General features: G+C 46.0%; 1 protein-coding gene across 1 annotated transcript; it reads left to right on the top strand.

Moving 5' to 3' along the window:
• Nucleotides 1-1,855: 1,855 nt before the first annotated feature.
• MOB1B (MOB kinase activator 1B) lies at nt 1,856-27,117 on the top strand. Its single transcript, XM_069012397.1, has 6 exons — nt 1,856-1,942; nt 16,847-17,013; nt 19,509-19,602; nt 21,294-21,427; nt 22,629-22,792; nt 23,082-27,117. Exons 1-6 carry the CDS (start codon nt 1,929-1,931, stop codon nt 23,157-23,159), a joined length of 651 nt encoding a protein of 216 aa, XP_068868498.1. The 5' UTR covers nt 1,856-1,928; the 3' UTR covers nt 23,160-27,117.
• The last annotated feature ends 271 nt before the right edge of the window (nt 27,118-27,388 follow it).

The following is a 27,388-nucleotide window of genomic DNA, read 5'->3' as shown; positions in this document are numbered from 1 at the left end:
AAGTTTTGGGATCTCAATTTTCGTGCTGCTTTCAGCTGGAATGTTCTGTGTTTACCGAGCCGTGCTGAAAAGCTGACAACTTCAGTTCAGGACCAAAGCACTTGTCAGCTGGAGGGCTCTTCCAGAGGAATTCCTTAGGCTCTGCAGTGCACTGGATAAGCGGAGATGACAGAGGCGAGGCCACGGGAGCGAGGGCCGAGCCTCCCGCAGCGGAGCGGGTCGGCTCTTACGTAAGGCTGCAGCTCCCTGCCAGCCCCTCGGGTCGGCGGCGGCTGAGGAGAGCCCTTCATGTGCCCCTCAGCCATCCCCAGCAGCCCGGTAGTAATGTGGGACACAAAGCCTGCACGTTACATAAGCGTCTCTCCTGGCCAAGTATCTCCTACTGCAGTAACCAACATTTAATTTTAACTTGCCGCTAAAATAAAACGCTCTGTGGGTAGAAGGAAGTGTATGGGTGGGAACAGGGAATGGAGGTTATTCGTGTCCCAACAAGAATGTGCCAGAAAGATCAGTGATGTATTTTTGTTTGATTTACATAGCCAACTTAGTCTGACAGCATCTGCTACAAAGTGCCCCAAGACCCATTCCATGCTTTGGTTGATACAGCCAAAAGGAGAACTGCAAACGCTGGGAAATGCTTTTTAATTACACCTTTGCTGCCCAGTAAAACACTGGATTTTAAAGGTGTCCTAAAAACAGCAGTGTAATTTTAATTTACTTAGAAATGCACTGACCTGGCATTTTGACTTAGTCTGAAGGACAGAGATAGAAAGTGGAAAATGCAGTTTCAGCATGTAAAAATGTGAGGGAAGCAGATGACTGTCAGTGTGGGCACCTAAGGCGTTACAGCTGAAACCCCTGATGTGCCCTATAGAAACTTAAATGTTGTGTGGGACTGTAACCTGTTTCGATGTGCTGAATTTGCCTCATAAATCTGGAAGTCATAAGGTTTTCCTCTGGCTTACCTGCCGCAGTGTGAGGTTTTCAGGATGGCCGAGTCCCCTTGTGCCAGGAGTGAATCCCTGGGGGTCATGTTGCCTGTCCTGTGCACTCTCCGAAATCTGGCTTCTTAGTGACCTAAACAGAGCCAGATTTTCGTGTGAAAATTATACCCTGGGATTGCAATTTCTGCCATAAAGAGCACTGGGATGTGGCTATATCTGCCTGCCAAGGATTTCTTAGCAAAACTGCAGGGTTTTCAGCTAAGCAATTTAGTTTTTTTCTACCTCAGCTGCCCATAGTGTCACCTGAGGGGTGCCCCTCCTTTGCTGACCACTTGCCCTCACCAGCCCAGTTAAAAATTGCTCACAAATCAAATATTAAGAAACACTAGAATCCATTTTGTCACGTTTCATTAAAAAAGGGTTCAGTGAGGAGGGCAGAAATGCCGGTTAATATCTTTCTCTTCTTTTTCTGGTGGTGGTGGTGACGATCTGTGGGCTGGTATCTGACCCCCTTTGTCCTGAGGGCTGAGAGGGAGGCTGAGGGGAGAAGGGGGGCTCTGGAGGGGCAGGGAGTGCCCGTTTCTAGAGAAATGTCTGGGGGGGGAGGTTCATGGGAGTCTCTGAAGAGAAAGGGAGCTTTGGAGGGGCAGGAGATCCCCGTTTCCATGGAGGTGTCTGGGCGGCACTCACACGGAGATCTCTGAAGGGAGGCCTGAGTGGGATGGCCGTGCCCGGGGCCGTGAGGGGACGCCTGCGGAGGAGCCCCCGGCCCTGAGGGGGAGGCGGGCGGTGTGGGAGCCCCGCAGCTGTGAGGGAGGAGGCGGCGGCGCGGGGGCCGCTGGGGGCGATGGCGGCCGGGCGGGCCGTGTCCCCGCCCCGCGGCGCTCTCCCCGCACCCGCCCGCCCTCCGCCGCCGCTGCTGCCATTGGGAGCCGTGCCGCGCCGAGTCCAGGCAGCCGCCGGTCCCGCTCCGCCGCCATCGCCATGAGCTTCTTGTTGTGAGTACCTGGGGGGTCTGGGGGGGTCCTCTCCTCTTGCTCTGCGCCGTCCCGCCGGGCAGGGCACCACAGCCCGCCGAGCGGCCCCGGCCGCCGCCCGCCCGCTGCCCGCCGCTCCCCGCCGGCCTGGCGCCCGCTCCCTCCGCTCTCCGCTCTCTCCCTTTGTGCCCCGGCCCCCCGGCGGCCCCGGGAGCAGCCGCCCCGCTCCGCCGGCAGGGAGCGGCGGGGCCGCCGCCGCCACGCCGTGAGGGCGTTTGGAGGGCGGGCGAGCCGGGCTTCCCCTTCCCGCACGGCTTCCCCTCACGGACACGAGTTTGGAAACAGCCACGGATCATCAGTCCGGGGGACCTCCCCGGTGAGCGCCGCGCTGCCCGGCGAAGAGGTGTCGCTGGGTAGGCGGGAGCGGGGTCGGGGTCAAACACCCACCCGAGGGGTCTCCCTGGGCTTTTATGATATTTTCATGCGGGTTTCTCATTTCTGGCGGGCAGAGGTTGGTGTCGTAGCCTTGCGTGCCCCAGCTGAGTTAGGAGCTGGAGTGTGGAAGTGAATCCCTGTGCAGGTGATGGGGCAGGTGGGGCTCCCGGGCTGCCGGAGCCCCGCTGAGGACCTGGCCAGGCTTTACTGCGGCAGGAAAAAGCTCCCTCAGGAGCCGGTGGTGATTCAGGTGCGCGCAGAACCCCACTTCTTTTAATTTTGCTTCGTGGGCAAGAACCGAATGAACTTCGGTCCCTCCCCTTGGAAACAAAGACGAGGTACTTGTGACAATTAACATAAACCGGTTCAGTGACCTATTAATTAAGGCGAAGATGCGCTCTAGGGAAAGAAGGGCGATCAAGGCAGCTGAAAAAGGCACCCTGGAAGAGCCAAGCTCCATTAAGGCCTTGTCCCCGCTGAGTGTTCCCGCACGCTCCGGGTTCCGTGCAGCAGCTCGTGGGACTGTTGCCGGAATATCTGACAGTTGTTAGAGGCTTGCGCTGATAACCAGCAGATGTACACGTAGCCTGGGTTTAGAGAAGAGACTTTATCTCAGAACTGGAGTGTTCTAGTAAGTTGTGTTCTCATGGAGACAAATAACCTTGGCGCTGGCTTCCTCCTCAGTCCCTCCTTTGCATTTATCTTTTAACTCTGCCGTACCCAACCCGCTCGCCCGTCGTGCTCCGTGGCCCCAGAGGGATTCTGAAAGGCACCTCTCAGCTGCGAACGGGAGGTGGGTGCAGATGATTGTCCGTGGATGGAGGGCGGTGCTCCTAATGAGAAGCCCAGCTGTCCCCCTCCTTCGTAATTCTCAGCTGCCACGGTGGAGAAGGGGGGGACAGGATTTCTAGTGTCCTGGGAGTCTGGTTTGCAAATTAGAGAGCCTCCCTCTCCATGGCATTTGGCTAACTGGGAATGGAAAAGCATGAAACCCTCCACCCTCAGTCACAGGCAATAATGAGATGCTTGTTTCTTTTTCCAGACCCTTCTGAAACCTAGGAAAGCAAACCTTTACCCCCCACCTCTGTTGTTCCAAGTGATCCTTCCGGATGAAATATAGGAATGGAAACTGGAGTTAGTGCATGACAAAGCTGCCTCAGCTGTTGTTAGCAGAGTGCTGTAGATGGCACCTAATTTGCTCATCTGCAGTCTAGAAATGTGCTTTTAAAAAAAATAAATTGAAAATATGCCCGCTAGGCCTTGAGGAGACCAGGAAAACTTTCTGTGTTGCTCACATGGAGTTTCTGGTGTTTTTTTTGGTTGCTTGGCTTTTTTTAGGGATCCAGAAAGTTAGCATTTCCTTTTGTCAGACTTGAATTTTGGCTTGATAAGAGTTATTGCAAGACAGTGCATGGATATCTGCAGGTTTAATAATGGCAACTTGAATTTTGAGCTGCAAACCCCCCATGTTTTCACGGTACTTGTAACACAGTCATCCATAGTACTTTCTCACCCCTTTGTCGCTGCGCTGGTGTGGAGGTGCCAGCGGTGTTTGTCCGTGCTGCTTGCCCTGCCTCGGTGACGGTGCTGTCCTTCTGTGAGCTGAGTCACAGTTTGGGGCTCGCCGAGGAGGATGGTCCTTGCGCACCGGGAAGGTTTCCTGCGCGGCAGCGAGCCTGTCGTGCAGGTTTATCGTCAGGGACTGGGCTGCAGCTTGTCAGTCTGACACCCAGCACGGTGCCAAAAGCGGTGCTCTCCTGCAGGCTTCCTTGTTGTCAAATAACAGGGGGATTGTGCTTGGATAACACAGGCTGTGTGGGGCCCCCCTTGCGTGGGCCCTGTCCGCTGACAAATCCGTGGCTATTCTTCCCTGTTGCTAGGGCCAGTGACATATAAAGCTACATGGGGGGGAAAATAAAATCAAGGGGAACCATTGTCTTCTCTGCTTATGGGGAACACTATAAAAAGACTGTCTTGTGAGGCAAGTCACTGAATTAATACAACTCGGTTTTGACAGCAATTGTTATTTTCAGTGTCGCGGTTTTCTCTTTCTGATCTGTTTCTTCCTTTCTGAAAAGACTTTGTAAACCTCTCCAGTGGTTGAATAGGTTATCCCAAATCTTTAAGAACGATTTAAAAATGGGAATTGGACTAGAACATATCTCCAGTTCCAAAAAAGCACTGCTTGGTAAGTTCTCTCTAAAAGGAAATTACAGCACAGTTGCAGGTACTTTAGCTTACATCTCCAAGGAAAAAAATTAAAGATAGTTCTGGTGGGCGTGCCATCTGGTAACATGCTTGTGTTATCCTCCGCTGGCAAAACTTACATAAAAAAGAAGCTAGATGAAAACCATTTATTTATAAAAGGAAAAGATTCAGTTTTATTAGTGAAGTTCTGACATTGTGTTCTCTTTAAAAAAAAAACCCACAGAACTCCTATCTTTGGATTAGTGAATCCCTCTCCGAAGATTCCAGCACAGCATTTTTTAAAAATGAGATTGATTTAAGTAGTTGTTGCCTGATCAGTCTTGGAAGGACAAGGAGCTGCTGGAGGTGAGCGAGGGAGAGTGGCTGTTGTTGGGGGCACGTGTGTTTTGTGAGTGAAGGCCAAGTTAACTTGTAAACCAAACTGGGGCGTGATGTGCTCTTCCTTCTCTGCCTTGTTCTACAGCACAGTGGAGCCTGGCAGCTGCTTCTGATGCTCCACATGGTTTGCTGGTTTTTGATTTTTTGTTTGTTTTTATTTTTAAATTTGAAATCGTACTTTGTGTGTAAATATATGTGCAGAAGGTGTAGTGAGGCATTACTTTTTTCCCCCCTTACATCTCTTGAAGATTGATATCAGAATCAGAGCTGATGGGTTTATTTCCAGTTTGACAAGCAGTGTGGCCTTCCCAGTTCCTCAGGCTGCTCCTGCTCTTGGAGAACACCAAGGCTGTTTGTTGTTGTCCCTTCCTTGGCTTCCTGAGATGCTGAGTTGCTGCTGCTTTTCCAAGGAATTCCCTTCATAACGTGGGCAGTGTAGCAGTGGAGTGCTTTGTGAGTGCTCCTTCCATACTTCTGGAGATGTGTTTATCTCCTCTTGATCAAGGACTCCTGCAGAGGACCAGTAGGCACTCCTCAACGGGAATTTGCTTATGGAAAAATCAGCGTATAGGCATTTGCAAGCTGTTGGAAATGGGAAATACAGCGAACATCCAGATATTTTCTCCCCTGTGCTTTAATGTATTTTTTTACTTCAGTTTTAGCTTGAGGAGCATAAGGCTATGGCAGGATCAGGGCAGGGGCTCTCCACACAGGAGTGTGTTAACATAAAATCAGCTGCTTAACAGGTACCATTAGTGATGTGTTCAGTTCCTCTTTTTTTTTTTTTTTTTAAAAGTGCAAGGATTGAGAACTCTCTTGAGTTTTCCCTGTAAGTAAATGGGAGAGAGAACTGTAAAGCTGTTACCAGCTTTCTAAAGAATTTTTTTAAACCTTGGTAACAGTAATTTCAAGTTTTGAGGAATGCAGAAGTGTTCTGTAGCGGTGGGGTTTAAATGGAATCAGCTCTGACGATGAATTAAAGCGAAGTAAAATGTGGGGTTTAGGGTGTCAGAAATGAAGTGCTGCTGCCTTACCAGTGAGGTTGGAGGTAGAGAGCAAGGGAGCTGCTGCCTGGCTTTTATTTCTGCAAGAATGGGTCTGCCTCGGAGTCACAGAGCTGTGCAGACTAGTTCAGGCTGTGAGATGTCTGCACTTGGCCTGGCACTTGGAAAAACAACTCTTGCCCCTACTGCTGTGTTTCCGGAACACATAGTAGCTGAAGTGAGTGATTGTCACTTCTAAATGTTATTAGATATCTCCTTCTCAGATAGAAACATTCGTTTGGAACGGAAAAAAAAGCATAGGAAGAAAGGCATTGTTCAGTGTGAAAGTTGTGTTTACTACATCTCGGTGATGTCTGGTCTTAATTGCTTCCTAATTGTTTGCTTTTATGCCACGATTGTTTTCCCTTGTTTGTCCTTCCCTCTGTGTTTGCAGTGTAATCGAGCCAATGCCATTAGCTATTTGCAGGGAGGAGTGGTGGAACGTGGATCACTTTTGGGGGGGATTTGTTTGCTGGAGAGTGGCTGGGATTTTTGTCTTTATCAAATGCCTTTGTCACCTTTTAATTTTCAGATAGGACTTTGGATTTAGGGCCTCTTCATGGCAACAGCCATGGGGTCACAGTTCCATCTCGAGCTGTCCTGAGAGACATGCAGTCTTTTTTATCTTGTTGGCAAAAGGATAAACTATTAGAAGCATTTGTCCGTCAGGCAGTGGCTGGAGGGTTGCAGGAGGCTGACAGAACGAAGCTGCTTGTTTTTCTTAGAGAAGTAAATAACTGCATTAAATTTGGCCACTTTAAGTCTTCCCTCGTAAGCAGTAAGGCAGATCTTGCTGCCAGAGCTATCAATAAGCCTCTGACCCACAAATCAACCTAAACCACAGGACATACTTTGCGATGCTTTTAGCGTTTGTAAAGGAAGCCACTTCCTATTAGAGTTGGGCTACAATGAATCTGCTGTTTGGCTTTTGTTCTTTTTTTCTTTTTTCCTCCTTTTAAATTCACAGGGAGACTGTGGTTTATAAATTCAGCTGCTATAAAATCTGTTTTCAGCTAGAACTGAGTATAACTATTACTTTTCTCAGACTTGGAGAAATTGCTCTAGCCTTCACGTTTCATGACGTGGGATTGTGAGGATCCAGTGCTTTGCTTTGTCATCTGTGTATATGGATCTCTCAGATGCTTTCCCAGGGCACTGCTGCTTGGGTCAGTATTTTGGGGAGGGGATGGGAAAGAAGGGAATGAGAGACGAGGATTTGAATGTATCCGTGTAGCTTAAATTGGTTTCTGGAGACTAAGTTTGAAATAACTTCTAATTTCTTAGTGAGCTTAGGTACAAAGTGTGGTGCATCTCAGGCATGTTCTGTTTGATTCAACGCTTTGCTTCCCATTTCAAATCCTTACCCTGAGTCAGTCAGTTCGTGTGGAGGAGACAGTAATTTTGTGTGCCAGTCCCACCCTGTGAATTCATGAAGGTAATAGTAGTTTTTGCCTTGCAAATGAATTTTGATACTTTTAAAAGCAGTCCATGGAAGCAAATTTACTCACTCTTCTTGTGTCTTTTTTCACCTCTGAAATCCAACTGTGGCCTTAGCTTCTTGTCCCAGCTTTCCTTCTGGCTTTTTTTGGTGTGTGAAGACACTTCTACCTTGTTCACCCTCTGTGTTCTTTCTCTTCCTTCTCCAATTCACAGCTGATCCTTGACAAGAATCCATTCCTTTTGGTATTCTTACATACCTGAATAGATCCAGCCCATATTTCACTTGAGTTTTAGTTGAGATTTGCTTGGGTTTTGTTTGTTTGTTTCCTTTTTGTTTGTTTGTTTTTGCTTTTGTTGTTGTCTGTCCTTGCACTACTTCATCTTCCAGTGTGGTCACTTGCCTCTGGAGTTAATTGCTTGTGTCCTCGAGATACTGACGTACAACATCTTAATCCCTTACTCACTGAAGGAGAGCAACTTGCAGATAAGGACTTATAATGCCTGGATTTGTTGTCTTTATCACAAGTCTAATTCCTTTTTTTATGACAAAGAGAACAAATGAGCTTAAATAAGCTTTGGTAAATTCCTCTCTTGCTAAAAATTGAGACAACTGTTTTTTGATACAGAAATAATTTCAACCTAAACAATGATTGAGTGGGTTCACTATGTTGACCTTAATGAAATAACCCTTATTTTGTTTTGGTAGCTGGTGCTTTAATTGTGTTTTTACCAACTTCAGTAGCACAGTCCTGGTTTTGCTTGAATGGATTAGTTGTTTTAGGGACCTGCTCAGTGTTCTCGATCCAGGAATCAAAATGGCATTACTTTGTCTTTTACTTTATGGCCACAAAATACTGCTTTTTCAAATGCTGAGGTGTACCTTTCAGGAAAAACAGCATCTCTAATGTCCTATTATTAACTTCTGTGGTTAACAGCTCTTCTTAAAATTTCTTACTGCAATAGAAATGGCAAAAAGTAAAAGCCTGTATATTTAAATTCATAGAACAGTTAACTGACTTGGGGCTCAACTGTCAAATGGTCAAGTTTAAATAATTTCAAAAGAAACGTGCTCCTGTGTATGTGGGAGCAGTTGTTCCCTCTGAGGTGCTTCAGGAAGGTGGCTTTTCCTGATAAGATACTTCGGAAGAGATAAGCAAATTTTCCTGAAGATAGTTACATGTGGCACATACAGGATTTTATTAAATGTGGGGGATGTGTAAGAAATACTTGGGGGTGAGATAATGCGGTGTATTTTTGGAAAGCTCTTAGATTATTCATTGCTGCCTCCTGTCCGTTCCTTCTTCCTGTTGTTCTCTGTGTCATTTCTTGCCTCTAATGATTGTTAGTGCCTGGGTCCAGACCCCGGTTTTGCCTATTAATCCAAGTGTAAGTGTAATCTTCTGTCTCTGTTTGAGATTTTCTGTTGGGAAGTTGCCGAGTATTTGTCCTTTACCACATTCCTAGACTCAGCCTGTTTTGTGTGGGGGTTACAGTAAAGGGCAACCTTTTATACAGTGCTAAATGACTCTTTCCCCATGAAAATTTAGTTAAATTTCCCCTTTAACTGCCTGTTCCCTAAGCACATTAAGAGATGGTTCTTTTTGTTGTGTTTAAAACGATTGAAGACTGTCTTGAACTCTTCAGTTAAGTCTTTTTTTTGCTTCCTTTAGAAATGCCCTGATTCGATTTCTTACGTTGTATGACTAGATTTGCTGTAGTCATTCATTAAGCATTGGTTTCCAAAAGCACTGATCAGCATTTTGGGAAGCCATCCATGCTCTGAGGCATGTTCTCCAAACACTATATTTGGTGTACAAGTAAGGATCTAATTTGATGCCAGAGCCAAGCTTTTATTACTGCAATTTATCACCCTCAGCGGGTTGTAGATGGCTTTCTGCAAAGCTCTGCTTCCTACTTGTAAATGTATTTACAGGGTGTGACTGTTAGCAGCAGTTTGGGATGCAGAGGGCATTAGTCATGTACAGACAGATAATTCAGCTGAATGTAAAGAAATCTGCGTGGCAGGAGGACCAGTTTGCTGTGGAAAGCAGTGGACACCTTTTGTGTGGGACAGTTCTCCGTGTTTATCACGTGGAAGAAGTGCTGGAGTAAAGGAATCACAGGTAGGCAAGCAGTGTTCATCACCTGCTTTATTTCTTGGACATGCTCCTCCTTTGCCTCCTGCCCCAGCATCCGGGGGATGCTTTATGGGACTGGAGCATGTGAGGCTGCCCGAGGCAGTCTGGAGCTCTCCAGGCCACTTCAGGATATTCTCAGTTACTTGGGGAAAGATCTTGAACTCCCTCATGCCTACTTAAATGGTTCAGTAAACCTTCTTTCTTTGTGAACACTACCAGGGCCCTTTTTTGGAACACCATCCGGTGTGTCACTGAAAGGAGCAACCCAGACTTGGAGCTTTATGTATTTCCTTGTATTTCTTTTATCATTGGCTCAGTTTTGTATATGGGAAAGGGTAGGTTTTACAAAAGAAAGTGCAGTTGTGTCCACTGAATGGTGTATTAGGTACATTCCTGCAGTAAAGAACCTTTGTGGAAACTAAACTTGGAAACATAACTGGGTGAAGTTCTGACTTGAGTTGGAGTTCGCGCTGTGCCCTCCCTTTTGAGCGAGCTGATACTAATTGACAGAAACAAGGGTTTCCTGAGAAAAGAGGGGAACATTAGTGAGGAAATAGTGCTGTTTAGCTTGCAGGGAGCTTAATTAGGGACCGAAATGTTCAAAATACTGAACTCCATCTCCCAGGAAAAAACAAAGCCGTTGGAAAAGAAGGAATACTTCACATTTACCTTCTTCAAAGCTCCAGTAGCCCACCCTTTTAAAGAAGTATTACGTGACTATTAGGATATTAGAAGAAATAACTGTAGTTTCGATTATTCCTTACAGTTCCACAAGGTGTGTGTTTGTATGTACACAGTAAATGTTAGTATTGAAATAGTTGAGGAACCTGGGTCTGATTGAAAGGACCCAACAGAACAGCCAAGACTAGTGCTCACCTTTATTAAAAATATCGAGTCTGCTGGTAGTAAGCTTGAAATTTTGTGGGTGAAGACAGCGTTGTGTTTGCCTCAGAGTAGTCAGTGGATTCCTGGGAGTGTGCAACAAAATGTTTGGGATAATCTTCATTCCTCTCATGCAACCGGGTTTCAGATGGACGTCAGGAAGAGGAGAACATGTGGAGAGGTACGTGGGTCTCTGCTGCAAGCTTCTTTGTTGCCAGTCGGAGTGAAAATGTGTTTCAAGTTTGGTGGTGTTAAAGCTCTCAGAAAAAGTCCGTGAGAAAGTCGGGAGCAGCAGCGCAGTGACATCCATGAAGCACACACAGTAAGCATTTTGGGAAGCTGCAGGTTTTGTGCCACGGACATGTTCCAGTTCCTGCGCTGTCCCCCTGTCTGCCTGCCTTTCTCTGCAAGTCAGGAGGGCACGATTGCCTGGAAGACTTTGACCGCAGCTTTTCTGTGGTGGATACTGCTGTGTACTGCTGTTTGTGGCTCTGGCCTGCCCCTCTCTGTTAGTCCTGCAGGGAGCGAGGCAGGAGAGGTTGAGTCACTTCCGCAACCGTTGGCTGCCTTGGGAGTAGTTCAATTGTGTTTGGAGTGCACAGACAGGGCTCTGGTAGTATCCAGTGAGGGCAACTGTGACTTGCTTTGTTTATTTTGAGGATTTTCCAGGAGATGAAAGTATTAAATGAATGCGTTGTAAATGAAACAAGGGAATTTATTTTGGTTGTGAGCATAGCAAACTGATGATGATTTCCCGGTCATGGGATGGGGTTCTGGATACTTGCTTGTTCCTTGCACTGGGAATTGCAGTTACTTGGCAGAAGGGTTGCATCCAAGTGGGTAAACAGCAGGAACACCATTGGGTGGGGTTGTAGCAGACGCGAGTGCTGTAGTATAGCACCTCCCCTTGTTTACAGGCACTTTCTCAGCCTGCAGATGGGAAAACAGAGGCAGAGGGAAGCGTAGGTGCCTGGCTTGGCTGTGGCCACCTAACATCCGTGTGGATTTGGCACGGTGTGCTGCTGCAGGGGAGTGAGGGCACAGGGATGCAGCCGCTCTGCAAACACCAGACACTCGTCCCCTGTTCACAGCTCAGCCAGCAAAAGTTTCCCTTCAGGTGTGTGCTGGTGCACATCAGAGTTGTGCTGGACCAATCCCACACTGGCTCAAAGTCACTGAGTCTAAACTGTGTATGTATAGGAGAAAAAAAATGCATTTTAAGAATGTGGACGTGTACAGGTTATGTCAGCTTTGACAATGAGGGGGTGGTGGCTGGGGCAAGCAAAAGCAAAACTGTTCCTTAAGGCTACCTTAAATAACTTCCTCTTTCCTGGATGTGAATCATCTGATAAACGTCTGCTCTTTTAGCATGTCGAGTCTTGTGTATAATGGGACCTGTGCTTTTTAAGAGTTGTTCGTGAGATTGTGCCTTTTTCATCTGCCGTCCTGTAGGGAACTTCAGTCTGTGAAGACAGCCTTTTTTCCTAGGAGGGGAAGCCAGATTTCAGTCCCCACCCTGATGGGTAGAGAATGAAAAACCTCACAGAAACACTGATTTCTCTGTCAGTACTCCAGTGGAAGGAGGCACAGTTTCAAATCAGTTATGATAATAATGGTCACCATACCCCTTGAGAAGTATCTTCGGATTCAAAAGCCTGCAGGGAATTGAAGTTACTCTGTGGTATAGCTAATAAACAATAAACCCCATGTATTCTGTTCCTACAGGAATGACCACGTGTCTGGGGAAATTTTTCAAGTCAATGTCACTGATTCCTCCTTAAACAAACCAAAACAAAAGCTCTAGGCCTGGAATTGCTTTCTAACCATTGCCTTACTTTCTGGGAGAGCAACTGTGTTGTGTGAGGAGCTGGCAGCTGCTAACTGCTTCCCAGACCTGCTGCATGGAATGCATCCTGAATTCTTGCCTTGCTTTTGTTACCTGCAGATTCAAGTGACTGGACTGAGACAACCTTACTTCAATGAATGGGAATTGGATTGGAAAAAGTTGACTTTTTGGTGCTGTAAGAGCTGAAGGAAGCAACGCTTTGCTCTCACGCTCTCTTCAGAACAGAAATGTTGTGACTATTCAGTTTTATAAATAGAAGTGCTCAAGTTCAGTCTCATCAGTGCAGATTTTGAACATGTTCAGCTTAATTTTACCTGCTGTCCTTCTGATGCTGTGGTTGTCACAGGGAAAACCTGTTCAAAGGCTGCAGCTATTGATTTCATTGCCAAAAAGTAGCTTGAGCTTTTATTTTAATTTCTATGTTGACGTGTTGGCTGGTGGAAACAAACTCAATGTTACTCTGATGTTTCTATTCTTAGCAGGATGTTATCATTTGAAGGCCTGTATTATTGTTTAAAGGCTGGAAATGTTTGCTTTTCTGGAATTTGGGTCTCGTCTTAGAGTGTTTCTGTGTTTAAAAAGAGGCACAGCAGGAGAAGGGAGACAGAGAAGTGCAGAGCTAGAACTTGGAGGCTTCTCTGGTAAACTCCCTTGTTGGCCTGTGGTGGTGAGTTGCTGCCTCAGTTTCCCTGTGTAACGAGACACTAATGATCCCTACTTCAAAGATACTTCATGAGGATTAATTAATGCTTATAAGGGGGTTTGAAGATGAAAAAGCAGGAGTTAACACAGGACAAGTTTCTATGCCCTGGTAAAATGTTCTGTAAACTGTCTTGAGTTCAGCTTTTTGAGAATCTCTTGAGCGTTTCCAAATACTTTGAAGGGCTTATTTCAGCCTGGCCATGGTGGTGATGGTACAGCTGTACCTCCAGGAGTTGGTTACTCACTCCTTACCCCAAGGAAAGGGGCCTCAGCATTATGGAGCAGTTAGAGGAATGTAGGTGGCAGGTGTAGGGTGAAAATGCTGCCACTGCACAGTAGGTGAGAGCCTGGTGTTAATTGTGTGGTGAGAACAAACTGTGAAGGGTTAACTTTTATGGATAAGAAGCCTAAACTTACCTGGTTTAATTCAGGTTTCCCCAAATCTGCAGCAGACTTGGTGGAAATAGATAAAAATCTCTGCTGAGAGGCTCTGTGGACAAATGGTTGGGAGTGAGGAGGTCTAAGCCAGGCCAGCCCAAGGAATTCTCCTGGGAGCAGTTACTGGGAAGTTTATCAAGAGCTGAGGCTGGATATTTAAGCTGCTTTGTGTGCAGAACATCTGCCAGTGCTGTGTTTGAAGCTGAGATGAGCTCTTGAGGCAGCGCGGCGTAAGCAAGAACACCTCAAGTTTTTCCTTTCTTCTGGAAACATCCTCTTGCCAGCCTGAGACAGAACAGCCTGCAGAACCTGCATCACCAAACCCACGCCCTGGCAGCAGATGAGCGGCTAAAATGACAGCTTTGGAGGAAATTTGGTGTTCGTGCTTAGGAGCGCGTTGTGACGCGGCTGCGTGGGCTCGTGCCGGTGGGAAGGGCTTGCCGAGGCTCCCGAGCCCCGCTTCCGCACACAGCCCGGCTCGGGAGCCAGCTGCCTCAGACACAGTTCCGCATTTAGCGCTGGGCCGGGCTGCAGCTGGCAATGCTGGGCTGCAGCTCCTGGAGAAACAGAAGGGCATCATTTGCTAGAAGCGTCGGATGTGGGAGTGAAGGGAGCAAAGCATCCTTGGAATCGCCGGAATTTCTTGAGAAAGTCCTTTTCAGTTCTCCTTGAAAGGCTGCAAGTTGATTGTGGCAAACAGTGGGGATGATGCAACGGTGCTCCCCATTTCATGACCTTTTTATGTCCAAGGAAAGTGGGATCTTCATTGGTTTCTCTGTCCCCTCTCACTTCTGCATTAATACGGAGGAAACCTCAGAGACTCTTAAAAGGAAAAGGCAGGTGCTGCCTGCTAGCTTGGAGCATTTTAAAACCTCGACAGAAATGGCGAATTCCATTATGGAATGTAGCTGAAAATAAAATGTTTTACTTGACCCAGACGTAGATGATTGTGTGTGTTGCTGGCCACCAGGCAGAACTCCTTGAAGTTACTTTTTTCACTGATTGCTGAGGGAGTTGAGGAAATAGACCTGGAACAAGACAATTTTCTGAATCTGTCATATGAAACAGATTGGCATAATAGGAAAAAAAATTATTTATTTGGTTAAATAAGAAGAGAGCTTCTGAACTAATAAGGTAATTGGAATAATGCTTATTAATGCAATATTTATAACCAGACTTTCCAAGGAAAACCACATCCTATAAAAATTTTTGGCTTAGAGAGGCTGCATTAGGCTATCTCTGAGCTGTGTCTCAACGAGTGTGTTAACTGGCTTTGGTGAACTGCATAAATGCATGGAATTCTGGTAATTTATTGCCAAAATTGCGGGTATTTCCATAGCACGCGACGACTACCAGGCTGCATTTATCCTAATTACTTTTCCTTTTGGATGCCTGCCTGCCTTTTGTGTTGAGACCGTTTCCTGCTGTCTTAGGGTGGCTGTGTTGCATTTGAGAAGCAGGGATCAGAAAGGTGTTGGAGGCAAAGATGGAATGGCTTATTTAGAGTAGTAGATGATTCTGTTTTTACAGCTTTTGGCAGCTTATGGGAAGAAACCCCCTGTTTCTCTGAAGGGGGAGCAGGGATTAAATGCTACCTAAAGCTTTTTCCAACCTGTTGCATTTTCTGCTTCCTTGACCCATGGATGTGTGCAGGATATTCAGCAGACCTGCAGTGACTTGGTTTGTTGTGTGGCAAACTCATGAGCTGGGGTGGGTAAGGTGAATTGCTACCCAGAGTTTCTCAGAATAAACTACTTATTTAGGGAATTCCTTCGCACTCCTTTCCTCATGCCCTGTTCCCAAACCCTGGTCCCTTTGTTGGGCTTGCTCTTTGTGCTAAATACAAACAGTTTCTTGGGTTAGTTATTTCATAAGCTTTTCCCAGGTTGCGTTTAGCTTGTACTGGGTTCCTTCTGCTTACACTGACGCATGTGGAAAGATAATGATCCCAGTCTCTTCTGCTCTCCACATGTTTTAGGTTGTATTTTCATTCCCTGTGTTAGCCAAGTGCCTCTAAAGTGGCTGTGTTCCTGAAAAGAAAACAATTGGGTTTAAGTAAAGTAGTCAGTGAAGAGATTCGGGGGTTTTGTTTGTTGGGTTTTTTTCAGTTTCATCTTTCTTCAGAGCTGGTTTGAGCCTGGCCTGGCACCAGATGCAGGTGGCTGGAGGGGTGGGAGGTGACGGCAACTCCCTGAGCCACAGAAGCTTCTCACTCCCACTGGGAGGCAATTATTTTATTCAGGATTTGTGTCTGGTATCCTGGCTTAGGGTGAGGTGCAGATGACTGGGAGCGTTAGAAGTGTCCTGTAATAGAATAGACGGGATCAGGATGTTCCCTCCTTCTCCTTCTGGGTCCCAGTTTGATTTAGCAGCTGGCTGCACTGGTGTTGGTCAGGTGTCCATGTGAGTGTACACAGCTGTACAGCTGCACCATCCCAGGATCCCTGCAAGTCCAGCCAAGCACTTCTTCACAACATCCAGGACCCAGGATTACCGCAGAGGCCTGCGGGAAGGGGAGGATGCTGCTGCTCCTTCGGAGCCCAGGAGAGTCAGAGCAGCTCTGGGACCATAGAACAGAATCACAGAATCTCAGGATGGTTTGTGTTAGAAGTGACCTCAAAGCCCATCTGGTTCCAACTCCCTGCCATGGGCAGGGACACCTTCCACTAGCCCAGGTTGCTCCAAGCCCCCTCCAGCCTGGCCTTGGACACTTCCAGGGATCCAGGGGCAGACACAGCTGCTCTGGGCAACCTGTGCCAGGGCCTCCCCACCCTCATGGGGGAGAATGTCTTCCAAAGTAAAGGATTTCTTCCTAGATTAAAGAGAGACAACCCTTGCACCCCACCAAAAAAAATTCTGTTTGGTCTTAGAGAGATGGCGAAACATTGGCCAAAGAAACGAGATCTGGATAATATTTGTAATGAAAATTGTGCTGTCTGGGTTTCACATCTTTCCACTTGCATTGGAATTCAGAGCTCAGTTTGCCTGTTCTGACAGAAGTCTTTTCTCAGCTCATATATGAGAATACTCACAAATATTGGCTCCTTTGACACTTCTCTGCAAATATTTAATTCTACACATCATGTTTTTGACTTGTTAGGGGTTCATGTGCCATCCAGCTCGCTGCTGTGGTTTAAAATTCAAATGTCTAAGCGTTTTTTTCTACATCAGTCCACATTTTTCCAAACAAAATTATAGGTAAGAAAGTGATTAGGTCAGAAAATGGTTTAAAAAAAGTCAGAATACCAGTTTCTTTAGCACCTCAGTTTTTGGTAAATACCCTGTTGCAACATGAAAATATGTGAGGGGGTAAAGTATTTAATGTTGATCTTGTCCTTACCTGGGACCAGTCTGCTTGTTTCCTTTTTGCTTCCTGTTCCAAGAGGTCTCTAAGTATTTCCTCTCTCCTTTGCAGTGGTAGTCGCTCTTCCAAAACCTTCAAACCAAAGAAGAATATTCCCGAGGGGTCTCACCAGTACGAGCTGCTAAAACATGCCGAGGCCACGCTGGGAAGCGGCAATCTCCGGATGGCTGTGATGCTTCCAGAGGGGGAAGACTTAAATGAATGGGTTGCAGTTAACAGTGAGTTGCTGGCCTTTTCTTCATCGTGGGGGTGTTGAAAGTGGGCTGAGGCTTGTGGGAGGACAACTGTGTGTCTCCTTCTGTTCTTGGGAGAAGGGGGGTCGGGAGACCTCGCTCTCGACAGCTCCCTGACAGGAGGGTGCAGCTGGGTGGGGGTCAGGCTTTGCTCCCAGGGAACAGGGACAGAGTGACTGGAAACAGCCTCAAGGTTCAGGTTGGACATCAGGAAGAATTCCTTCATGGAAAATGTTGTCAAGCATTGGAGGTGTTTGAGTCCCCATCCCTGGAGATGTCCAAGGAACAACTGGACATGGCAGTCAGTGCTCTGGTCTGGGTGAGAAGGTGGGGATCAGCCACAGGTTGGACTTGATGATCTCACAGAGGTTTTTTCCATCCTAAATGATTCCGTGATTCTAACGGGGTTTGTAGTTTTCCTAAAGTTAGTTCCTTTTGTTCCTACCAAGTTTTGAGCCTTTGCTCTGGTAAGTCTCTGATGTCATTCTTTTAACTTCCTCTAAAGCTGTTTGTCCAAACTCTCTGCTTTCAGGCCAACCAATGATGCCTAAATGAGCATTTTCTGATTGCTTGAGCTTGTTTCCTCCTCCTTCCTCTCCCTGCTGCATGAATTTTGCCCTATGCTCCCAAAGAATGGATTCTCCGATTGCACTCCGTAGCCTGTGCAGTTTTGGCTGCCACAAGCTCTGTGCCCTGTCTGGGTGCTTCCTCATCTTTTGCCTCTCAGTCCTGATGTGCTCCAGTGGTGGTATGGGGTTGATTGTGCACTGCAGGAGAAATTATGCTTGAGCTAAATGTTCTCTACTCGTTTCTGTGGTTCTGCCTTTTTTCTTCTTGCTCTTTGACATGTTTGGGAAGTGAAACCATCACACTGACTTCCACCTTCCTGTTCCCAAGCAGTCACGCAGTGCTCCACTTGCCGCTGCTTCCAGGGCAGGCTGGAATTGCTGACACCATCCTTTGCAAAAGTTTATTCACACTGCTTTGCAAAACTGTCTAGAGAAAAAGCCAGCCCGCTTGTGTGAGTCAGCATTACTAAAGATGCTTCATGTATTGCTGGCATCCTTCCCTTTTGGTGGTTCCTTCACTCCCGTGTCTCTGCTTTCCTGCGTGGCAGCAGTTTTTCCCTTCCCAAATGACTTAAGTGCTGAGTTAGCTATAATGAAATTGTAGCTGTGTAATTAAAGAGTGAGCTGATGACGTGCTCCCTTCCCTGAGCATCCCCGCACCACACCAAGCACCAGTGGTAGCTGTGAGCCCCTTCTGCTCACTGAGAGGTCTCATGAGGAGACAAAATGTGTGACTTCAAGTCATTGCTTTTACCCTTCTCGACCTGAGAACACAAAACCAAATGTGCTCTGCCCTGCTACTTCTTGCCCAGCTCTCAGCCTGACTGATGTCTTAGGGAACGACTCGATGTGCCTGTGAATTGTGAGACTTCCAAGTGTGGGATTTGCCATAATCAGTCATTTTATTGGAGCCTGTGTGGGTTTTCTGGACATGCCTGCCTCGAAGCAAACAGTGGGCTGTGGTTTCTGCTGGGAGCAGGGAATGGAAACTTAATTAACAGTTCTTGTGGGCACTTGAGCAGCAAGGGCTGGTATCCTGCATCTGCTGAGCAGTAGCTGTGACTTGCTGCCGTGACGTTTGTCTGATCTTGGCTGTTTATTCTCTGAAAGATAGCTGCAGATAAAGTGGATTTTATAATCTGATTGCAGTGACCGCAGTTCCTTGTGACAGAACCTGCTGTTAGTTATTGAAAAAGAACCTTTTTTTCAAAGAGCTTGGAGTAATTAAGTAAAAAAGCAACTATAACACTAGGGCTAGGGGGCGTATTTGGAAGAAATTATTCCCTGTCAGGGTGGGGAAGCCCTGGCACAGGTTGCCCAGAGAAGCTGTGGCTGTCCCTGGATCCCTGGAAGTGGCCAAGACCAGGCTGGAGGGGACTTGGAGGAACCTGGGCTAGTGGAAGGTGTCCCTGCCCATGGCAGGGGCTGGAACCGGATGGGCTTTAAATACCCTTCCCACCGAAGCAGTCTGGGATTCTATGAAATGTTCTTGGGAAAGGTGGGCCTTTGGAATACAAAACCTGAAGGAAGCCACTGTCACCTAACGAGTACCTGCTCTCTCTAGTTCAAAAGTTTATGCTGAAAATCTTTCTTTTATTCCACACTTGCCAGTAGAATTTGGGATTGTAATAAAATGCACCAAACTTTCAGAAAAGGAAATAACTAGGCTTTCTCTTTCCTTTGTCTTTTCCCAACTGAAGATTTTGCTGCAGTGAACAATTAAATAGTTCTTGCTGGAACCTGTTCCAGAAAGTTGGTGGTTGCATTCTGCATCTCCTTTATAATGGATCTTAAAAAAGCAACAACAATGAAGTTTTTTCCTAAAAGCCGTTCCAGAACCCATGCTTTCCAGTCCGGGCTGTAGGAATCTTGTCCTGCAGAGTGCTAATGGGTGGTTTCCGTGCTTTTCAGCTGTCGACTTCTTCAACCAGATCAATATGCTCTATGGAACCATCACGGACTTCTGCACAGAGGAGAGCTGCCCCGTGATGTCTGCTGGCCCAAAGTAAGAGCATGTTTTTACACGCTGTTGACTGGGTGCAGTTTTTGAGATGATTTGTCATTTGAAAACTTGAGACTAGCTGAGATGAGTGCCAGAGTTGTGGGTGGAAAGGATGTGAAAGAGAAGAAGGATTTGAACTTCTGTTAAGGAGATGGGGAATGGAAAGTTAGTTTTTTTTGGCCTGTGTTTATATTTGTTTGGTGTTTGTTTATTTTTTTCCTTTAACCTGGGAAGTAAATTTATTATCAAAATTATTTCTCCCCCCTTCTTCCTTTTTCTGAAACATTAATGAGGGCTTCTTAAATGAAGATTTGAAGTTTTTATATGCAGGCATTCCATTAGGGCTTACCAAAATCTTCCTTGTAGATACTGTAGAAATATTAGATGTCTGGATAAGAATCCCCTACCCTGTGGCCTTCTTGGATTCTTCCTTATGCTTTTGTTGAGACATCCAGTGCTTGTGCCTTTTCCTGCTCTCTAATTCAGTTTGTTGTTTTGGTCTGGCTCTGGACTGATCCTGGCACCTCAGCTAAATGTTGATATTTGTCCTACATGAATAGCACTTAAATCTTGGTATTAGAGCAGTACTGGGTGGTGAGAAATCCTGATTTTTTGTAAATCCAGACACATGGTCCATTTGGGGTGTCTGGGATTTTTGCATGTGTCCTTAGATACAATTTTAAAATGCTTTCAGACCCTCTGGTTTGTTGCCGTTAATAAAACGGGATTTTTTTGTCCCGTTGTGAGCAGCACCTTCATAATCCCTCATCAAATTTTTTTATGGTGCAAATGTTCTCCCAGTAGTTGTTCTGACAAAATTGAATTTGCTAAACAAATCGAGAAGACAGATTTATCAGATGCAGCTAAGCTTTGCATAAAACCGCGTATGTGATCTGTAACACACAAACCCTGTGGTTCACTTGGGAGCTGGTATTGTCAGACTCCCCGTGTTAGGTGTGTTTGGGGTTTTTAAGCAATATCTTTCCAAAATTATCCACCATCTGGGCTGGTGTCAGCTGCATTCTCCAAGCCAGGCAAAGTACCTGTTCCATTCTGAATTTCACGAGGCCTTGTTTCTGCCTGGTTGTGCACGTAGTCTAGCAGTTTTCTTAACCATAAAATCAGAATCCCAGACCAGTCTGGATTGGAAGGGACCTTAAGGCTCATCTTGTTCCAGCCCCCCACCATGGGCAGGGACACCTTGCACCTGACCAGATTGCTCCAAACCTCTTCTTTTAGCTGAAAGACACTTCAGATGAGTTTCCAATTTTGTAATAACATTCCTAGGAACCTACCTGTGTCCGTAGAACAGCCATAATTTGGGCTCTCTGGCGAGAGCTAACCTAGTTCGGTTTTCAGCTATGCAGAATTTTGTAAGGATATTTTCAAATGCGAAGAAATTCCCTAAATTGGAGGGTCTGATGTGTGTGGCTGGCAACTGCTGCAGATGTCGAGTGTTTCCAGTTGCTGTGGCAGCGTGGCTGAAGTTTGGGAAGGCCTGCAGGAGGCAATGGAGCAGAATTGCAGTGGGGAGGTCGGGTGAGGAGCGGGCGATGGTGACGTGGAGCACTCGGATCTTGGTTCCGAGGAAGAGCAGTGGGCGGGCGTGAGAGCAGGGGGAGCAGGAAGAGCAGCCTTCCAGGCCGATCGGGGGTGATTCACTGGTGCTAAATGCCACGTTGTCCCCCTCCCAGGTACGAGTACCACTGGGCAGATGGCACGAACATAAAGAAACCCATCAAGTGCTCTGCACCAAAGTACATCGATTACCTGATGACCTGGGTCCAGGATCAGCTGGATGACGAAACGCTATTTCCTTCTAAAATAGGTAAGTGAGTAACTGCAGCTGAACAGTGCACTCGGGTTCCACTTGTACAGGAACACGCCAGTCCTCGAGCATAAAAGGTCTCCTTAGTGACGGATGTGTAGGGCAGGTTCAGAAGGCTACATTATCTCTCTAAACACATTTATCTTTTAAGATATGTTGTAATACGTGAACTCTGAACCACTCCTAATAAACACCTGTCACAATTCTGGATGCAGGAAGTACTATTTCTATCTAATAACTAATATTAGAGATTAGATATAACTAATAACTAATATCTGACTCTGTTCGTCGAGTCTGGTGTTTTATTCATTTTGAACAGTTAGTTGTTTCTTTAGAAATAAAGCAGACAGTCTCAGACCCTTAAAACCAGTAACTGGCAGCTTTTTGTCCCAGAAGAGATGTTTAGGTGTCATGAGGAACTTTCAGGCCTTATCTCCAAAGAAGCTGAATTGCAGCTTTGATCTTAAGTTAACGATTTTTTTTTTGCTTGTTTCTTTTCAAGTGAAGATGAAAAATAGATGTTTTAAAGAGATTTCTTTCAGAAAAGCAGGAGGGAAATAATGACCAACCAACAGTTTGGAGAAGATAACGGGGGCGATCTCTTAGTTGCTCTAATTTTGTGAATAGTTTCTGAAGCTTTTGATACATTTTCATTAAGCTTCTTCAGAGAAACTGTGCCTTCAGAGAGAGACTTAGAGACCACAAACTAACCAGCTGAGTACGAATTTCTCGTATGCTGCAGCAGCCAGAGGAGGACATGGGATGTACATGTGTGCAGGGCAGGTTGAAGCAGGAACATGAAAACATTATTGGTGGGACCTGAAGCCATTGGTGAGGTCTTGACTGGCCTCAGAGCATCCAGAGTCTGGCCCTCTGGCCTTCAGACAGGACTTGAGCACTTGGAAAGGCTGCAGAAGAGCTAGGCTGACTGGGGAGACTCGTAGGTGAGGAGAAGCTAGACAGGTTTCCTCTTTTTAGATGGTTGATACATATCTTTTTTTAGCCTGGGAAAGTGACAGCTAGAGAGTTCATTGCTCCCGGTAGCTGGTTGCTGTTTCCCAGCTGATGTTAATACGACCTGTGCAGCGACAAAGGTCCGCTGTTGAAACTGGTTTCACCTGTCCTGGGTTGTAGTGGCTTTCAAAACAGACAAATGTGGTCTGGGAGTTGAAGAATAAGCCATCTGTTTTCTTCTTTCCAGGCGTACCATTCCCAAAGAATTTCATGTCAGTGGCCAAGACAATTCTCAAGCGTCTCTTCAGAGTTTATGCTCACATCTACCACCAGCACTTTGACCCGGTGATCCAGCTGCAAGAAGAGGCACACCTTAACACTTCTTTCAAGCACTTTATATTTTTTGTTCAGGTAAGGACATTGCAAACAGTATGCTTGCTTCAAAGCTGCATTACCCGCCTTCCCTTGTGGAAAAAAATCAGCATCTTCTTGAGTTCCCTTCCTTTAAGTGGGGGGGAAAAAGCTTCAGGCAGTGGAACACCGCTGTTCAGCGAGTGGCAGACGGGCAGGGGAGGCTGTAGTGGCTGAGCCTGGGCTTGGAGAGCTGACTGCCAAATGAATTCTGGCTAAATATGGCTTCTCACCTGAGCTGTACGTACAAACCTCTGTATGTGTCTCTTTCTCCTCATCCCCGTTACAGGAATTCAACCTTATTGATAGAAGAGAACTTGCACCACTTCAAGAACTGATTGAAAAACTCACCTCGAAGGACAGATAAAAGGAAGAGGACTTCTTGAAGTCACTTGTTTCTTTAAGCGAGCGTGTGGTATTTGTTTTTTGTTAATTTGTTGGGTTTTTTAAAAAAAAAAAAACAAAACAACCCCCCTGTGCTGTTACCAGTGACAGCTGAGATCTACTTTCTGTGCTTTTATTAGGGGAAGTCTTTTCTCTGTTAGTGACATGTGGTAAATAGCTTTTTTTTTATTATTATTTTATTGTTGTTACTCATTGTGGAATTTCTAGCAGGTGCTGAGTGTTTATAAAGGAAACATGCTTGGTTGGGGGATTGACTCTGCTGGTGGATGGGTTCTTGTGTTGTGTCAGTGGTAGCCCATTCTCATGAAGTCCCTGCAAGACTTGCTTACATTCTCTAAGTGCCTTGGCAGACTCACTTCTGAGGTGCAAAGCACATACAATACTGAACATTGCTGGAAACAGAAAATATGTACTAACACCCAGACACTTACTGATACTTGTTTTAAAAATATATATCTATGCTTACAAAAAAAAAAAAAAAGCCATAACTTGCTGAAATCAATGATCTCCAGCTTTTAATACAGATACTTGTCTTATTTTTTTAGAGATGAATATAGAATTTTTCAAAACTAGATTATTTCTTACAAAGAAAAGCGAAGTTCTTGTCGCTAAAGCGAAACGGCAAAGGTGGTGTCAAAATTGCACAGACCTTGTGCTTAGCAAGCAGTTCCATGTCTGCTGCCGTGGGACTTTGCATAGTTGCTTTTATTTTCTTAGCAGGAAAGCATTTGGTTGGATCATCCAGCTTGTTAAGTTCCCCTAGCAGTTGCCAAATGAACAGTTAGTTTGCACAAATACAGTTAGGGAAAATATTCCCTACAAAAATTGCACTGGGATGGTAGTAATAATAATAAGGAAAACCTGGCTTGAAAAATAACTAGTGGAAAGGTGTTTTTTAAGTGAGGAATGAAAAGCCTGGCTCTGAGGACGAGCTCTGGTGGCCAGTGTTTGCTGTTTGAGGAAATGTGTCTTGGAGGGAAGGTAATTTCATGGGCTGCTTTGGAGTTCTGTTGTTACCATGGTGTTCTCTCCTGTTTAAAATCACTGCCCACTGCCAGGGAACTCCAGCTGTTGGGAAAAGCAGCAGGAACAGGTGAAGCCAAGGTGAGCACATGACAGAGAAGATGAGCTGCTGTTTTGCGCACCTTGGCTCAGCCAAAAATGCCGAGCAAAGTTGGAAACGGTGGGCAGGAGCCTGCAAAGGAGGTGAGTGGCCATTGACACAGCCAGCAGGTAACAGCTGAGCACAGAAATGACTCTCTAGGGAGCTGCTGCGTTCGGGTGAGGCATCCTGATCTTCTGGCTTTTCCTGTGCCCCCGTCCACCCAACAGTGTGAAAGTGACCAATCTCCCAAATTCAAACTGCATGGTTTAGACACAGAGTGAGCAAGGCAGGAGCTCTGAGGTGCTGAACAGGTGATGTCTCCCATTAAATTTCAAGGTGACTCCTTGGTTTAGTGTCATGTACCAGCAAGAAGCAAAAAGGATGAATGTGTAGAAGTGAGGATTTGCTTGGAGATAGCAGTGCAGTGGTTCGCGTTCCTGGCACACTTCTGCCCTAGGAGGGCTTAGTTCTTGTTGTTGTTGTGGTTTTTTTTCTTTTTAACAGCCGATTCTGGAAATCCAGAGGCATCTGCTGCAGTTCAGCCAGTCGGAATTGGAATGTACTGAGCATAAGAATGAGTCCTAGGTGGATAGTGCATTTTTTTTATTCAATATCTGGCAGTAGAAAGTCTTTGACCGAATAGTTTCTAGGCACGTAATAAAAGCTTGGAGATCATGATTTGCCTGACAGCTGTATGAACACATTGTTTAATTACACAACACTTGAAACTAACATCGAGGAGGTGTTTGCAGCGGTGGGGATTTAGGATCCCCGTGCTGTTTCTTTTTGCAGCTTTTCATTGTTGTTTTGCTTCTGAAAGCTGTGGGACCAGAAGTTGATGCGTGTTTACACTCTCGGAGTAAGGGCACATGGAAATGCCACTCAATGGAATCTGGATCGAGTGAATGTGTTTATAAAATAGTGCATTTATGGGAGGAAAAGGGGGGAACACCCCCTGCCCCTCCAAAAAAAACCCCAGAGAAACAAACTCTGCACTGCTCCAGGCCCCCACTACGGACTTTGAGGGGTGACGAGCGCGCAGAGACAAAACCTTCCGGCTTTGGTCATCGGGAGCAGAAAGTGCCAGCGGGGTTACACCAGGCTGTGCTTCCAGTGCTGCCTCGGGCCTTCCAGTCTGATAGGATCCCAAATCCCTATGGTTTGTGGCAGTCTCTTGCTGCCAGCATAGTTGATCTTGTCAGGGATTTGGGTGGCAACTTGGGGAGAGCACCTTCCTTGAGCTGGGAGGGGGCAAAGGGCCGAGTCCGTGGAGCTCAGCCACGGCTGGCAGTGCTGACAGTGCTCAGGTGGATGGATACGGGCTGTGTTGTTCAAGTCGTTCAAGTCAGGGATACAAGTTACTCATGCAAAGAGGGAACAAAACCACCGCGTTCTGCTGGGCAGGTGGCTGAGGGGCGAAAACAGGTTTCGAGGGGCAGGCAGCCCATCTGCAAGTATCCAGTTTCTTTTCCTGCTTACTATGCAATGTAGAGCTTTGAACTTCTGCTTTTCCTTGGAGATAGAGAGGAGCACTGTCTTTACCCAGTCCTTAGGAACCGACCCCTCTCCCAGTGTCCCTGACCCTCAGTTAACAGGTAAGGACACCTATTTGCTGCTATGGACTCGACTTACCTTTCAGATTGTTCCTTTCTATTTCTCGCCCCTCTTCCTTTCTCCCGGGTCACCAGACACAATTTTACTATAAACACATCCTTTTTGGATAGTTGTGATTTTCCTTGCTGCCCTGTCCTCCTTTCCTGCCTGCCAGAGTGCTGTTACTGTACATAGCCCCCCTTTTAGTTGGATTATTTAAGGAGCTGCAGCACGAACAGAGATTCCTAGCTTTTTTTCCCCACCAAAATATTCCCTTTTGTGCCCAATCTCAGTGAAGTTTCCTTCACTGCTGGTAGCAGTTGTCTCTTTTTCAATCCCTCACTCCTAAAACCACTGGCAGTTTTATGGATGCCCTTTGTCTTTTCCTGGGTGTCTTCTCTTTTAACATGAGACTAACATTGGTGATTTTCAGTGTTAAACCTTCTTATTTCCCTGCTTTCCCTATGGTTTCCTCTTGTCAGGTTCAGTTTGCAGCCTAGGAAAAGATCCAATTACCTTATTTTGTTGGAAGAACCAATTCCCCAAATTGTTCATAGAATATTGTATTTTTAAGGGAGATTAATTTTTTATAGCCACTAAACTATACTCATTATTTTTGTACGTTTGCAACTTGGGGACATTTTTCCGAGCCGTGTCGTGGAGGGAACGCTTATTTTTCATGGCTGTTTGACTGCTTAGGAATGCTGTGGTTGTGTGGTGTAGAGGCACATCCCTTGATGTGCCCTGGGAGAGAGAGAAGGATGCAATAAAAATGAGCGAGGTTTCAGTAAAAATGAGCGAGGTTTCAGTAAAAATGAACAAGGTTTCAGTAAAAGGCCATTCTTGAAGACAAAAAAAAAAAAAAATCCGAAAGCGACACTAACCTTTCCTCCTCCTTTAGAATCCTGAAATATGTGGGAGAAAACGCAGTGTAAAGTATAAAATGCAAGGAGAGAACCCTTACTGTGAGCTAACTGTGCCAATGCCGCTTCAGTTTGTAGTCACTGACGGAGATTTCAGTTTTAAATGAAAACAGCTTTTGATTAAAAAAGAGTAAGTTGAATGTCTGAAAATCTGCACCGTGTTTATTTGAGAGTTGTAAATAATGTATACAGATGGTTGTATGTGATGGGGCAGAATATTTAAATCCTAGGGTTTTTTTTTTTTTCATTAAGAAACTGAAGGCTGTTTATAAGAGAAAATAAATAGCTATGTTTGACCATGACTGTCTTTATTTCCTTCTTGGACTTGCTCCTCAATGATCTCCTACTTGTAAATAGATTTCACCCCCCTCCTGCCCCCATATATTGTAAACATCTCACCACGGCACGCCCAAGGATGTTGTTGGGTCAGGTGCAGACTCCGCTTTTGGCCCTGCCCAGCGGCACAGGTGCCTCTTTTTGGCTTTTCTTTCTCCCAAAAGCCTCCTGTGACCCCAACAGCTGGAGCGCTGCAGATTTCCTGCCCTCCCATCCACGATGGGGTTCTGAAGT

Source organism: Aphelocoma coerulescens, chromosome 4, assembly GCF_041296385.1.
Source record: "Aphelocoma coerulescens isolate FSJ_1873_10779 chromosome 4, UR_Acoe_1.0, whole genome shotgun sequence".
Classification (NCBI taxonomy): domain Eukaryota; kingdom Metazoa; phylum Chordata; class Aves; order Passeriformes; family Corvidae; genus Aphelocoma; species Aphelocoma coerulescens.
This window is presented reverse-complemented; position numbering and strand designations above follow the sequence as displayed.